Source organism: Botrytis sinoallii (genome assembly GCF_014898435.1).
Source record: "Botrytis sinoallii strain Bc 23 chromosome Unknown BSIN_003, whole genome shotgun sequence".
In the NCBI taxonomy this organism is placed as follows: Eukaryota; Fungi; Ascomycota; class Leotiomycetes; order Helotiales; family Sclerotiniaceae; genus Botrytis; species Botrytis sinoallii.
Window position 1 is genome coordinate 1,852,656 of NW_024066030.1, and position 13,111 is coordinate 1,865,766.

The following is a 13,111-nucleotide window of genomic DNA, read 5'->3' on the forward strand; positions in this document are numbered from 1 at the left end:
CTCCAACTCCTCCAACTTCTCCAATTTTCAAAACCTGGATGAGTGGAGAGGTCCGTTCTGTGTGTGAACTCCGGCCTGCCGAGGATTCACCTCGTCGTGAGCGTGCTTGTGTTTTATATCATTTAGATCTTGAAGGGTCGTGAAAGTATCATGGTAGGTATGTAGTCTCAATTTGATTAGAATTTATAAAAGAGAATTAAGTTTGCGACTACTGAGAGATATTCTGAGAGATGTTCTTCGAGATATTCTTCGAGATATTCTTCGAGGTATTCTTCGAACCGCCAATCCACCAGGAACACAATCCGTACGTACTAGGTACACACTGCACACTCGGAGATGTGAAAATGGTGGCGCCAACTCGGAAACGGCTGGGTGAAGCTCAAAGTCAAAAGTCGAACTTCACTCAATACGTCACTCCAGATAGCCGCTTGCACAATGCACCCACCATGCACACCGAAGCTTTCGTACCTAGCTACCTAGCAACCTAGCACCTCCCTCGCACCTACCTACCTACCTCAGCCTACCTACCCTCCCTTCACTCCACCCTTGTTGTCCTAAGTAGATATTTTTAATATGAAGATTCATCCACCCAAGACCAACAAATACATCTAGAACGAGGCAGATAAACTAAGAATCAGAAACTAACCATCCTCTTAAATCGTCGATGGCTTGCATGCTCATTGCTCACAACCTTGCTTTACCCTTTTACCCTATTCCTTTCTTACTCGTGTAGGAAACAGATCGATTTTTCCTATCTGCGTGCATATCTCAAGTAGCACACCACACCTTTTCACGCCAGTCTTTAGCTTCCTTAACCCTCCCCCCTCTCCCCCCCCCCCCGTCCCTTTTACCTTTGCCATATGCGCCGACACTAATTATTTCCCTCTTCTCGACATCTCTTCCCAAGACATAACCGCACTCACTCAAAATCAACAACAGTCTTCAAGAAAACCAACGGTTGGTTGATTGAGATTCCGCTATCTGCGAATCGAGTGAAACCAATATCTGTGATCGGCATTGTCAACTCTTACCCCACCACAACTTCACCATGGTACAAATCGATTCCCATGAATATTTGTCGGAGGAAGAGAAACGCTTGAAGGAGGACCGTGAGAGAACAAAGTATTGGAAGAAATGGGGACCTTACGTTGCTGAGAGGCAGTGGGCTACAGGTATTTCTCTCGGAAAGTATTTGTGAGCTTATCATTACTGACATCGATCCGTAGTGCGAGAGGATTACAGTGCCGATGGAGATGCGTGGAGTCGTAAGTTTCACTTCCAACCTTTTCGATAGTATTTTGTGCATCCCTAACAATCGGCAGATTTCCCTCATGAACATGCAAGATCCAGAGCTTTCAGATGGGGAGAAGATGGTATTGCCGGTGTCTCGGATACACATGGTTTACAGAACGTTGCTTTTGCCTTCTGGAACGAAGAAGAGTGAGTATAGCTTGCAGTTTGTAAATATAATGCTTGGAAACTGACCAGAATACAGTGACTTCTTAAAGGAACGTCTCTTCGGATTATCGAACCCACAAGGAAATCACGGAGAGAGTATCAAGGAGGCACATTTCCATGTTGATAACACTCCAACGGTTAGTCAAGTACCCAGCAGCTTTGTATACATTCAGGAAGACTGACAAATCTATATAGCATTCTTACATGAAATACTTGTACAAATACCCCCAAAAGAAGTTTCCGTACGAGGATTTGATCGCAGAGAACGCCAAACGAGGGAAAGACGAAAATGAATATCAAATTCTGGACACTGGTATTTTCGATGACGACCGATACTGGGATATCTACATTGAGACTGCAAAAGATGAGGAGAATCCAGACGAGCTCCTTTTCCGAGTGACCGCGTGGAATCGGGGCCCCGAGCCAGCACCATTACACATTATTCCCCATCTCTGGTTTAGAAATACTTGGGCTTGGGGTCATGAGGCCGAGGACAAGAAGCCAAAAATCAGTAAGATTGGCGAGAATGCCGCCCACGCTCGTCATCACAAGCTAGGCGAACGATACATGATCTTGTCTCCTTCTCCGGGTGTTGGACCCAGTGGTGTCGATGTTCAACCTGAATTGATTTTCACGGAGAACGATACAAACAATGCCCTCTTGTACAAGGGAAAGAATGCCCAACCATATGTCAAGGATGCATTCCATCGTTATATCGTAGACCGAGAAAAGAAGGCAATCAACCCTAAGGAACACGGAACCAAGTCTGCAGCTTGGTATAGTTTCAACGAGGGTGGCGGAGTGGCACCAGGAGAGTGTGCTGTGGTCAGATTCAGAATGTCCCAAAAGTACACAGATTACTTGGACGAAGAAGAATTCGATAACACTATGGACAAGAGAAAGGATGAAGCTGACGAGTTTTACTACCGTATCAGTCCTTTGCCAATGGCTGACGATCTCCGAAACATTCAAAGACAAGCGTTTGCTGGTATGATGTGGTGCAAACAACATTATCACTTCATCTGGGACCAGTGGGCGAATGGCGACCCAGCCCAACCTCCACCTCCACCCGACCGTAAAGCTGTTCGGAACTTAAACTGGAAGCATATGTATTTGGATGATATTTTATCTATGCCAGATTCTTGGGAGTATCCTTTCTTCGCAGCATGGGATTCCGCTTTCCATTGTATTCCACTTGCCATGATTGATCCAGATTTCGCTAAGAAGCAATTGGATCTTTTCACCAGAGAATGGTACATGCATCCCAATGGGCAACTTCCCGCCTACGAATGGAACTTTGGAGATGTCAACCCACCTGTACATGCTTGGGCCACATTCCGAACATTCAAAATCGAGAGAAAGTTGTATGGACGTCAAGATCTCGATTTCCTGGAACGAGTGTTCCAGAAATTACTTCTCAATTTTACCTGGTGGGTTAATCGCAAGGATTTCGACGGAAAGAATGTATTTGAAGGTGGTTTCCTCGGCCTGGATAACATTGGTCTCTTTAATCGTTCTGAGCCGCTTCCAACTGGAGGTACTTTAGAGCAAGCAGACAGTACCGGATGGATGGCTTTTTACTGCCTGTGCATGTTAAACATTGCATTGGAGTTAGCTAAGCATCGCCGAATCTACGAAGATATCGCTTCCAAGTTCTTCGAGCATTTCATGCTCATTAGTGATGCCATGACTTACAAGTCTGGCTCTGGAGAGAAATCTTTGTGGAACGACGAAGATGGTTTCTACTATGATGCTATCTCCTATGGTGGACCATGGACCCAACAGTTACCTGTCAGGTCCCTGGTAGGATTGATTCCATTATACGCCACTCTCACCCTGGAGCCAGAGCTCATCAACAAATTACCAAACTTTAAAAAGAGAGTTGATTGGTTTGTAGAGAACCGACATGACGTTGCTGAACGTAACATGGCTAGTATCCAGAAGAGAGGAAAGGGTAACCGAATCTTGTTATCACTTGTGAGCAAAGATCGTCTCGAGAAGATCTTGAAACGCATGTTGGATGAGGATGAATTCTTCAGTGAACATGGTATTCGATCGTTGTCAAAATACCACGAAAAGAACCCAGTATCAATGGATGTAAATGGCCAGAAATTCGGTGTTCAATACGTACCAGGAGATTCAGACAGTGGTATGTTTGGTGGCAACAGTAACTGGAGAGGTCCAATTTGGCTGTGTGTCAACTTCCTGCTCGTCGAGTCTCTACAACGCTTCTATATGTTCTATGGGCCATCATTGCAAGTCGAATGTCCTACTGGATCAGGAGATATGATGCATCTTGGTCATGTTTCCGAAGAGATCCAGCATCGTCTTCAACATCTTATGGCTCGTGGTGATGACGGACGTCGTGCTATTAACGATGGTAATGACATCCTGGACTTTGATCCCAACTGGAAGGACAACTTGTGGTTCTACGAGTTCTTTGATGGTGATAGTGGTCGTGGTTTGGGTGCTACGCATCAATGCGGTTGGACTGGTTTAATTGCCAGGATGATTCACGATACTGGGTAAGTACTTCCTAATGCTCAAGTCTCGATTCTAAATAAAGTACTAATATGAACTCCAGAATCTCTTGCCGTCTCCCCCAAACCCCTCGCACCCCTTCTTCAGGAATGAACCACTACTTTGACGATATCTTCACCCGCCACGTTGCAGGTGGAGCAAACAAATCCCAAAAATCTCCAAAGCCATATCATCTCCGTCGGACTTCAACTGCTCGTTCCATTGGTGCACGTTCAGATTTCGGAGATCACGAACATGATGACGATGAAGAACAACGTGAGAGAGAAGGAAGTGTAGCGCCCATGGATGAACAAAGATTGAGAGAGAGGGAGGAGGCTGATAGACATGTGGCCAATTATGTTAGCGAACAGTTGCATAGAGTGAGAAGTCATGACAGTGCGTGGGCTGACAACGTGGGAGATGAGTTTGAGGCGCAGTTGGATGAGGACTAGTCAAGGGAAGGGAGATGATAAATAGAAGATGAGATGGCTAGAGTCTAGAGGAAGTAGAGAAGTAGAAAACCGGCGTGCATGCGTAAGAGACAATCAATATTCAAAGCAAAAAAACACATAGATAAAGAGCTAGAGCTAGCGCGGAGCTTATAGGGTTCAAAAAATTCTGGTAGATAGATTTTGGATAGGTGCATGCGTGTAATTAAGCGAGCTATGAAATAGAGAGCAAATGCGTTAATCGTGATTCGTTTCCTTTTTGGGAGTGCAGTACCTTGAAGAACACCAAGAGGATTGCGAGAAATTATTGGGATCGGGTGAGCATACCAAGTTTCTTCGCTTCACATGTAATCAATCATATTATCTGTTTCAGCTAGTACAAAATATCTCCTTAAAAAATCATGTGAGAAAACACTCCATTCCATTTCTATTCTTACTCATGTACAGGTAGGTAAAGGTAGATTTAGGTGAATGTCGACTCTCTTCCCCTACACCCCTTTTCCAAGCATTCCGCTCCACTCTCTCCCTCCCCGTTCCTCCAAGCCGTTGACCAAATAGCCCAAGGAAAACATCTCATTCATTCCGGAAACCGATGATTCCGGGAAACTTTTGAAAATCGTGAGAAACATTGTGTGTGGTTTGTGATGGCGATGAGTTTACAAAGCATCAGTGAGTAACTTGTTCATCTTGGCGAGACGGTTGGAGACGCTGAGATCGATGGTTCGGTCGCCGATTTCGACAATGAGACCACCGAGGACGTCAGGGTTGACCTTGAGGTGTGTTAGCAATAGCTTTTTGATGGTTCTGGTGCTGATGGTAGTGGTAGGGAGGGGAAAACGTGTGTTAAAGTGTATGAGGGGAAAGTAGGCGTGGAAATGGAGTATGTGTAACGAACCTTGTTGGTAACCTTGAGCTTCTTGCCTTGACCGACGTATTGGGACTTAGCGACGGCGGATTCGAGACGGTTGAGGGTTTTGGAGTCTAATTGCTGTTTGGCGGATGTTATGTTAGCTTTGGTTCTTCCTTAGATATGCCCATTATTGCTCCCCAGAGCTTCACTACATGATCACCCCTCCCCAGCGTTCCCACTCCCACTCCCTAGCTCTATCCTACAATCCCAAGAAATAAAGAAGAGTAAAACCCACCGAAGCACTGGTAACAATCAATTCAATTTCACCTCTAGCAGCCCCCATCAACTCTCCAAATTTCTCGCAAACACCCTTCAAAAGCGACAATCTATTGTTCTCGGCCAAAGTCTCCAAAAAGTGCTTAACAGTATCACCCTTATCTTGACCACCAGTGTGTTTTTGGAGCTCCTGGATGATTTGAGATTTGTCGGCTTCGGAGAGAGTGGGTGCTCGCATGATAGTTTCGAGCTTGGCGTCTCTTTGAAAGACGTTGTGGAGGGATTGGAGGGAGCGGGCGACGCTGTCGAGAGTAGAGGTCTTGCTAGCTGCGGTGTACTGTAGGGTATCGATGGTTAGCTACGTTTCTGGTGTGGGTGATAGTGCCAGTGTCAATGTTGCCCTTCATGATCAACAATCCCCTCCTCCTCTCCTTCATGTCCATCTTTCCCCTCCACTTTCTCCCACCCTTCCACCCTCCCTGGGAACCTCCTCCTCAACCCCCGCACTTCCTCTCCCAAGCCCCAAACAAAGAAATCACACATACCAAAGCACTAGCATAAGTACCATCGACACCATACAAAGCGACTGGGGGCTTGCTATCCACCGCAGCAGGAGCCGCATAATTTCGGACAGCCTGGGTCAAGACCCTTGGGGCGCCAGCTGCCTTTTGGGCGCGGAGAAGAGTTCGACTCGAAAGCATATTTGCGGATTTTATCGTCTCAATTGGTCCGTTTGTGGAGGGGAGATGGTAGGTAGTAAGAGAGCTTAATGACAGGATTGTGCAGAGGTGCCCGGAAGTTTGGATTTTCGAGCCGATCGTAAGTCACGTGGTAGATGCTTTGTTGAAGCGATTTTGCCCGAAGCTTGGGTGGAAACTCTTATTAGGTGGGATGAGTGTGCTTAGGATGGATATTTTAATTGTTGGACTAGTACGTGTGAAATATCACCCTCCAGAGATGCTTGAATCTTAGTTTGTTGATTTATATTTAAAGATTAGTGAGAAGAAAGTGCAAGAGCCCCCAGTTCCTTCCCGAAATACTCCGATGAAAGCGATTCGCGTCCTACGTTCACTCTATAGATAAAATTCAAACACAACAAGCAAAGAACGCATTTCTTCATACAAATAAAACTCCTGATTGACAGAAATCATTGAAAGTCAATATTTGACGATTGCTCGCTGGTAACCTATAAGTACACTATGATGATAATTTCATCCCCATTCCCCATACCTTTTCGGTCCAATCCGCCAACCAACCGGCCTAGAAGTCCTTCCCCGTCCTGTGACTCCAGAATTACCTGGGTATGCCCTTAAACGCCAATAGAATGAATACATGCATCATGATCTCGTCATCAATCAATCTTCTAATCAGTCCTAAGCATACTGTCGACCAGATCACCCAGAGGACCCCAAAAGTCTTTGCCGCTTGCAAGATCGTGTTCATCAATGAAGAGAACATAATGTTTGAAGCTTGTATTAAGATGGGCCTCTAACCCAAGCTCACGAATGACAGGGTAATGATGACAGTAGATATGGGCATAGACTCGGTACATTCTCTTGAAGACTTGTTTGATCATGGTTGAAAAGCCTTTTGGAAAAGGGACACCTATTTGAGGTTAGAAACTCATAGTATGAAGCTGATAGATAGTGTTAAAGTGCATACCAATTCTGCTTGGGAAAACAGTTTCATTGTCAATACTGGCTTGAACCCAGGCCATCAAATGTTCAATATAAGTTGGCGCAGGCATTTTGGTTGGTCGTTTGAAATTCTCGTTGTCTTGCCAAAGATATTCGAACCTGTGGCATATTAGCATTGATTTACAAAGTTCACAAGTGAATTTCATACTCATCCGTAGCCTTCATTTCAGGACACGATTGTGGAGAGCAAAACTCTGTAATTGAACCGTAAAGTAAATTTATATGGTTGTAAAAGTCCACCACTATTGTATCGTAAGCTCATTTCAACTTGTGTGTCATATGATTTCCTACTATTGACTGCAAGCCACTCATTCTCGTCTTCACCTTCTGGCAATTTGACCACCTTCCTCAAACTACCACCGCCAAGTGTTGCTTCAGCATATTGTCGCAGTTGGTAGCTCGTTGTGCCTTTATGCGCATTTCGTGGTCGAAATTGGTTTCGTGTACGTTGATTCCTATTGTTTCCTCCTTGTGAGTAAGATGGCACATGCGCAGGTTCAGGTGATTCTGTAAAGAATGGGTCATCCACTTCCTCTACAGATTCCAGTTTCACTGAAACTGTTGCTGCAGAATCAGATCCTGTGAGTCCATTTATCGGTGGTGATTGCTTCGTTCGGGGACTCCAATATGCGAGAAAAGAAGCCATCATTATGAAGAAATAAGGATCACTAACACGGTGGTGATGAAGGAAGTCATCTTGCTTTAAAATGAGGAGCGTTTTCTACATTCCACAAGTTAGCTGGGTAATTAATAACAAAGTAGGGATGGAAGGGGTAGTTACACAGCTTTTACAATCTTAAACACTCACTGTTTTGCGGTTGGAGTGGAGAAGGTTGGATATTGTAATTACGAGAGGTGTTGTAGTTGCGCCGAACAACAAAGAGATTATCGAACGTAATGCAGCGTTATCGTTACGAGATGGAAGAGTAGGTAGGTAGAGTATCGTAGATAATGGTATTGTTTACACCACGCTGAGGTTTATTCTGGTTGGCTCAGCTACCCTTACACAATCGCCAATCGCCAGTCGCCAATCGCCAATCGCAATCCCGCCGCGCTTTCCCTCCGCTTCCTTCTGATCTAGCCTTCACATAGAATAGACTACAGTAACCGATAGTCTGACCTAACACCTAATGCTTCTCGGTGGTCAGAAGCTTAAATACCTAGTAATAATAATTCATACTTTATCAATCTTCAAAAAGCTTCATAGATGCTAGTCAGAATAGGGTCCTCAATTGAAAGCTTTTTCATTGTTTCACTATGCGGGTAGATTCATTGGAATCGAAGGTATTGCGATTGCATTCATGACTGGTAGATTAGATCTCCTTCGAAGAGGAGGAGCGTCAATTGCCCATACAGCGAAATGTCAACCCTTCAAAGTAATATTCGCGTTTTCATACAGTGGAAAGAACAAACTGTATTCGCGGGCGAAGATATAGAGTGTCAAATCACTTTCAAAAATGTCGCAACATCCCCGGCGTCATCAAAATCATCATTACATCCACCCGGACCCAATGGGTCGCTACAGTCACCCGAAAGACACAGGAGACCTCCGTCACAGATCAAAAATTCAGCCCTGAGCCCGCGGTCTGGAGTTCCAAGCAGAGGTGGTCATCGATCATCTCTTTCTATGACAATACCACCCGAATCAGTACATTCAAAACAATCAGAACAATGGAGTCATGGAACATCGAGGCCCGGAAGAGGAGGGGAAGGTCATAAGCGGTCCGTGTCTATTATATCAATGGGAGCTAGCGAAAGTGCCATTGATGAAGTCGCCAGCCACGGAAGCTTCACTGAAATGCCTGGTAGAGGTGGTAGAGGACATGGTCGTTCTGCAAGCTTGCAAATCGTTCCGCGAAGGAATGGAGTTAATGGAGGACCCATGACAGGTAAACGTTCCCGAGTCGCAAGACAATAAATGGTCATTAATATCCTCTAGCACCACTTAATTCTCGTATACCGCCTCACCCTTCGCCCTTAATGGGCTCCTCTTTCCCACCGAATTCATCTGTACCGAATTCTCCGCGGCGAAATACAGGTACAAGCAATCTGCCAACAACATCAGGGCTTGGGTCACATCTAGCAAGAAGGAAAGACTCCACCCCACTTGCTCCAGCCTTTAAATTTCCAGCAACCACCTCACCTTCGATAGAAAGTCGACGTAATTCACGCGTTGAAGATGATAGCGCAAGTCACAAATCTCATGATAGTCGGCTGCTCTCGCCCAGATCTAGAGATACTGTCCTAAGTATTCCCGACCAAATAACACCTGCACCTATTGCAAGAATACTCTCACCATCAAGCATGGGTGGCACACCACGAAGTAGCGGGGAATTCTATACTTTAAGCAACAATTCGACGGACACCCTCGCTTCAGAATATTTACCACAACCATCAAATCGGATGCCACCTTACAGTGGGCACCATATAAAACGGTCTTCAAATTTAGCTCCCAGTAGCAGTCACAGGGTACCAGAGACGCTCATGATGGGCTATGCTCAAATCCATGGGTCTTTTATGCTGGATCCATCCTTAATTAGTCAAGCGCCATTCGAAGAAGTGAAGCGAAAAGGTGCAGTCGGGGGGCAGGGTGGTGGTGTAATTGGAGTCGAAACGAATAAAAGGGACAGTAGTCTTTTGCGAACATTTGGTTGGGGAAGCATAGGCGAATCAATAGGTGGTCTTTTAGGGGGCGGCGAGCTAAGTAGCATGAAAGATATGCGGGGCATGGTAAATTCTCGTTCCATACCTTTACTATCAACTCCTCAATCGATTTTGTTTGTGGATTTGAAATTGGCTCCTGGGGAAAGTCGCAGCTACAAATACTCTTTCAAACTACCTAGAGGACTGCCTCCCAGCCATCGAGGGAAGGCTATAAAGATATCCTACAAATTAGTCATCGGCACCCAAAGACCGGGAGGTGCCAAGGAGCAACAAGTCAAGTCAGTTGAGATACCATTTCGACTTCTAGGCAGCGTTAATTCTCATGGAGAGCTTCTTGGACATGATCTTATGTTACCATATATACTACTTCGAGATCAAGCTCGAATTCAAACTATTAACACGCAGTCCGATGAAAGCTTGAGTTCTTCACTTAGAAAGCTTTCAGTCAGTACGCACAAAACGCAAAAACCTAACTCAAATCTGGGCGAGTTCCTTGCATACGTTGATGAATTAATAACGAAGCCACGAAGAAATTCTAGCTTTGGTTTGTTATCGCCCACAGAAACTATAGGATCTAGACGCCAATCTCTCATCGAGGAACCTGCAACTGCAAAAGAAGCAATTGATATGGCTATCCTTCGCAGCAACATTGCCACAGAATCTCAACAAAGTGCAAATAGATTTGAAATTGCTCGTGGTGGGAAGAGAGTTGCGGTGGTCATGCTAGCTAGGCCGGCATATCGCCTAGGCGAAACCATCACCGTAGCTATCGAATTTACTGATGCTGGAATTCCCTGCTATGCAATACACTGCGCTTTAGAGACATCCGAAAAGGTCGACAACTCTATCGCGCTACGTTCTGAAGCAAGCATATTTCGTGTTACTCGTCGCGTTCACGTTTCGCACTCTGAATCTACTCTTTTTGCTCGCCGCATAGTCTTTTCTCCTACAATCCCCGTCACCGCAACCCCTGAATTCATCACTAGTGGGGTATCACTCGATTGGCGTATTCGCATTGAGTTCGTTACCCCTAGACTGACCACCGTGGATAACGAGGTTATTGATTTATCCCCTGAATTGTTGGAAGAATATACGAATGATGAACGAGGGGTTGTCTATGCAGCAGTCCAAGGGCTCGAGTGTGAAAGTTTTGAAGTTGCTGTTCCCATTAGAGTATATGGTGCCTTAGCTGGCACCACAGAAAAAGAAGAAAGCGATGGGATGGGTCTCGTTGTATAATTGGCATGATATCATAAAGGCTACAATAATAAAATATGGGTGGGATACTTGGATAAAAGTATTTTCAGCGTCTAGTATTTTGGGGCTTTCGTGTTCACTCTTGGAGGTTTATAATGATCAGTGATCAACGCCTACATGGACTTTATTACGGAAAAGAAATGAAAAGGATGGAAAAAGGATGGATGGATAGGTGGAAGTGGATTGGGGCAATTGACTTTATATTTAGTAGATAAAATTAGATATCTATCAAAAGATGTTCATACAGGAGATCTGATCATCATTAGTTTATTCTTTAGGCTCACACCGCACGGTGATGTACACCTGATTTATTAGTGGCTAATAACACAGAACGTACAGAAGCACAGAGAGCGAGTTAGATAAATTATGAAATTGGCTACCTATCTGGTAGTCATCGATATGTAAGCTTGATGGGGTACATTCCGGTTCCAGCTCAAAATAAGGATTGATCAATGTGAAATGATCTATTTGAAATATGATATCGAAGAGCCAGTATTGACGTCGTAGTATACGATTTTTTATCGTCCAGGGTGTAGTTAGCTCTTCCGAAGTTAGCCCCGCTATAGTAGAACTCTCTGTTGCCATATATCAGATGGCTGACGTTAAATGTCGGAGTTTCCATAAGAAGTAATCGGGTCGGTAATGGTGGGATTTTGTCCAAGCAGCGGAGTACTTGGCGGCGGCCCCACGATGCTGTGGCAAGCACCCACCAACTGCAGATCTGCAGCCCAATAGGGATTACCTATCGTGTGTAACTCACACATTTGTTATATGTCCCGCAGCTATTCCGTAGGAGCGGTATTCTACTCACACTAACCACTTCTATCGAACGTTGTGGTGACTCGTCATGATAACTTAACCATGCTCGAAGAACTTACTCGAGTAGTAAATGCTTGATTCTTGGAACGATACATCCTAAATCACCATGGAGGGATGGTCAGCATAACCAGATAATACCAATCTACTGAGAGATTATTCTATCATTCTACTGCTAGGTCCTTCAAAAATGCCATAAGATTGAGTAGCTAGCCGAGTAATGTCTACACCGATCTTGTAGGTCGCGGCTCGCGATTATATCTCTTCAAATCAAAATCCTATTACAGCAACATCTCTCTATATGGATCCTATGAGGATGTCCTCTTTATAACGATACCCCTGTCGATCTCTATATCAAAAAGGGCCTATATCCCTAAAACCTGTCCACCGGAACATACTTAGGATTTTGAGTTTTAGAATCATGTATAACCTTATTTGATCAATGAAATTAATAGGATTTTGGTATTGTATGATGATTCTTTAGGGATTCTTGGAATTCTTAGAAATCCATTGCAGAGATATAATCTGTTCGGGATTGATGGGCTCATGGGAAGTAAATTACTGTTAGATCGGAATTAGTCGAATACATCCATCCAAGAATGCCGAACATTAGCCTTAAAAAAGCGCTTAATAATATTCTTATGGAGAGATTTTGCTATATTTTTTCATGCTTGTCATTGCCGTCATGTCATCCTCCGTGCACAACACCTTCTCGAATAATCTTGGAAGTTGGAACGGTGCTTTCAGTGGAGAATTAAAAGCTCAGACTTCTTGGAGTAAAAATGGTTTACCGTTGGGAGTACTCGTATGGTACGTAGGGTAATAAAAAGGATACAACGGCACACGCCATCATAGATTCAGAGTAGCGGAGGAGAGGAATCAAGTGACTCCGCCCGGACTGGGGAAGAAGCTGGGGACTACTTGCAAGTTGTACGAAGTATTCCTATAATGCGTTCATCCCATTTATGTGGGCGTCAATAGCCAGGCGGCGGTGACCTGAGTTCGGAGCCTGCTGCAAGAGTTGTTTCCTTGTCAATTTTGGAAGCATGATTTTTCGTTATTTCAATTGAACAAATGGGAGGCAAGGATACTACCCAAGTTGTCAATGGATGTTTTGAGCATCT

At 44.6% G+C, this 13,111-nt stretch overlaps 4 protein-coding genes across 4 annotated transcripts; 2 read left to right on the plus strand and 2 right to left on the minus strand.

The window, feature by feature from the left end:
* Positions 1-847: 847 nt before the first annotated feature.
* EAF02_002248 (uncharacterized protein) lies at positions 848-4,675 on the plus strand. Its single transcript, XM_038898296.1, has 6 exons — positions 848-1,172; positions 1,227-1,265; positions 1,323-1,440; positions 1,496-1,595; positions 1,654-3,983; positions 4,043-4,675. Exons 1-6 carry the CDS (start codon positions 1,049-1,051, stop codon positions 4,428-4,430), a joined length of 3,099 nt encoding a protein of 1,032 aa, XP_038761988.1. The 5' UTR covers positions 848-1,048; the 3' UTR covers positions 4,431-4,675.
* Positions 4,676-5,083: 408 nt separating this feature from the next.
* On the minus strand, positions 5,084-6,254 carry EAF02_002249 (uncharacterized protein; the record flags this gene model as incomplete). Its single annotated transcript, XM_038898297.1, has 4 exons — positions 5,084-5,197; positions 5,323-5,415; positions 5,573-5,890; positions 6,099-6,254. 4 exons carry the CDS (start codon positions 6,252-6,254, stop codon positions 5,084-5,086), a joined length of 681 nt encoding a protein of 226 aa, XP_038761989.1.
* Positions 6,255-6,916: 662 nt separating this feature from the next.
* On the minus strand, positions 6,917-7,896 carry EAF02_002250 (uncharacterized protein; the record flags this gene model as incomplete). Its single annotated transcript, XM_038898298.1, has 4 exons — positions 6,917-7,158; positions 7,216-7,349; positions 7,399-7,492; positions 7,542-7,896. 4 exons carry the CDS (start codon positions 7,894-7,896, stop codon positions 6,917-6,919), a joined length of 825 nt encoding a protein of 274 aa, XP_038761990.1.
* Positions 7,897-8,610: 714 nt separating this feature from the next.
* EAF02_002251 (uncharacterized protein) lies at positions 8,611-11,153 on the plus strand (the record flags this gene model as incomplete). The annotated part of the gene is made up of 2 exons (XM_038898299.1): positions 8,611-9,139; positions 9,190-11,153. The coding sequence occupies 2 exons, from the start codon at positions 8,611-8,613 to the stop codon at positions 11,151-11,153; spliced, it is 2,493 nt and encodes an 830-aa protein (XP_038761991.1).
* Between the last annotated feature and the right edge of the window lie 1,958 nt (positions 11,154-13,111).

Coding starts and splice junctions, on each gene's coding strand:
- EAF02_002248 (XM_038898296.1), top strand. CDS start 1,049: ATGGTACAAATCGATTCCCATGAATATTTGTCGGAGGAAGAGAAACGC. Junction 1,596..1,653: donor ATGTTGATAACACTCCAACG/GTTAGTCAAGTA, acceptor AAATCTATATAG/CATTCTTACATGAAATACTT. Junction 3,984..4,042: donor AGGATGATTCACGATACTGG/GTAAGTACTTCC, acceptor TATGAACTCCAG/AATCTCTTGCCGTCTCCCCC.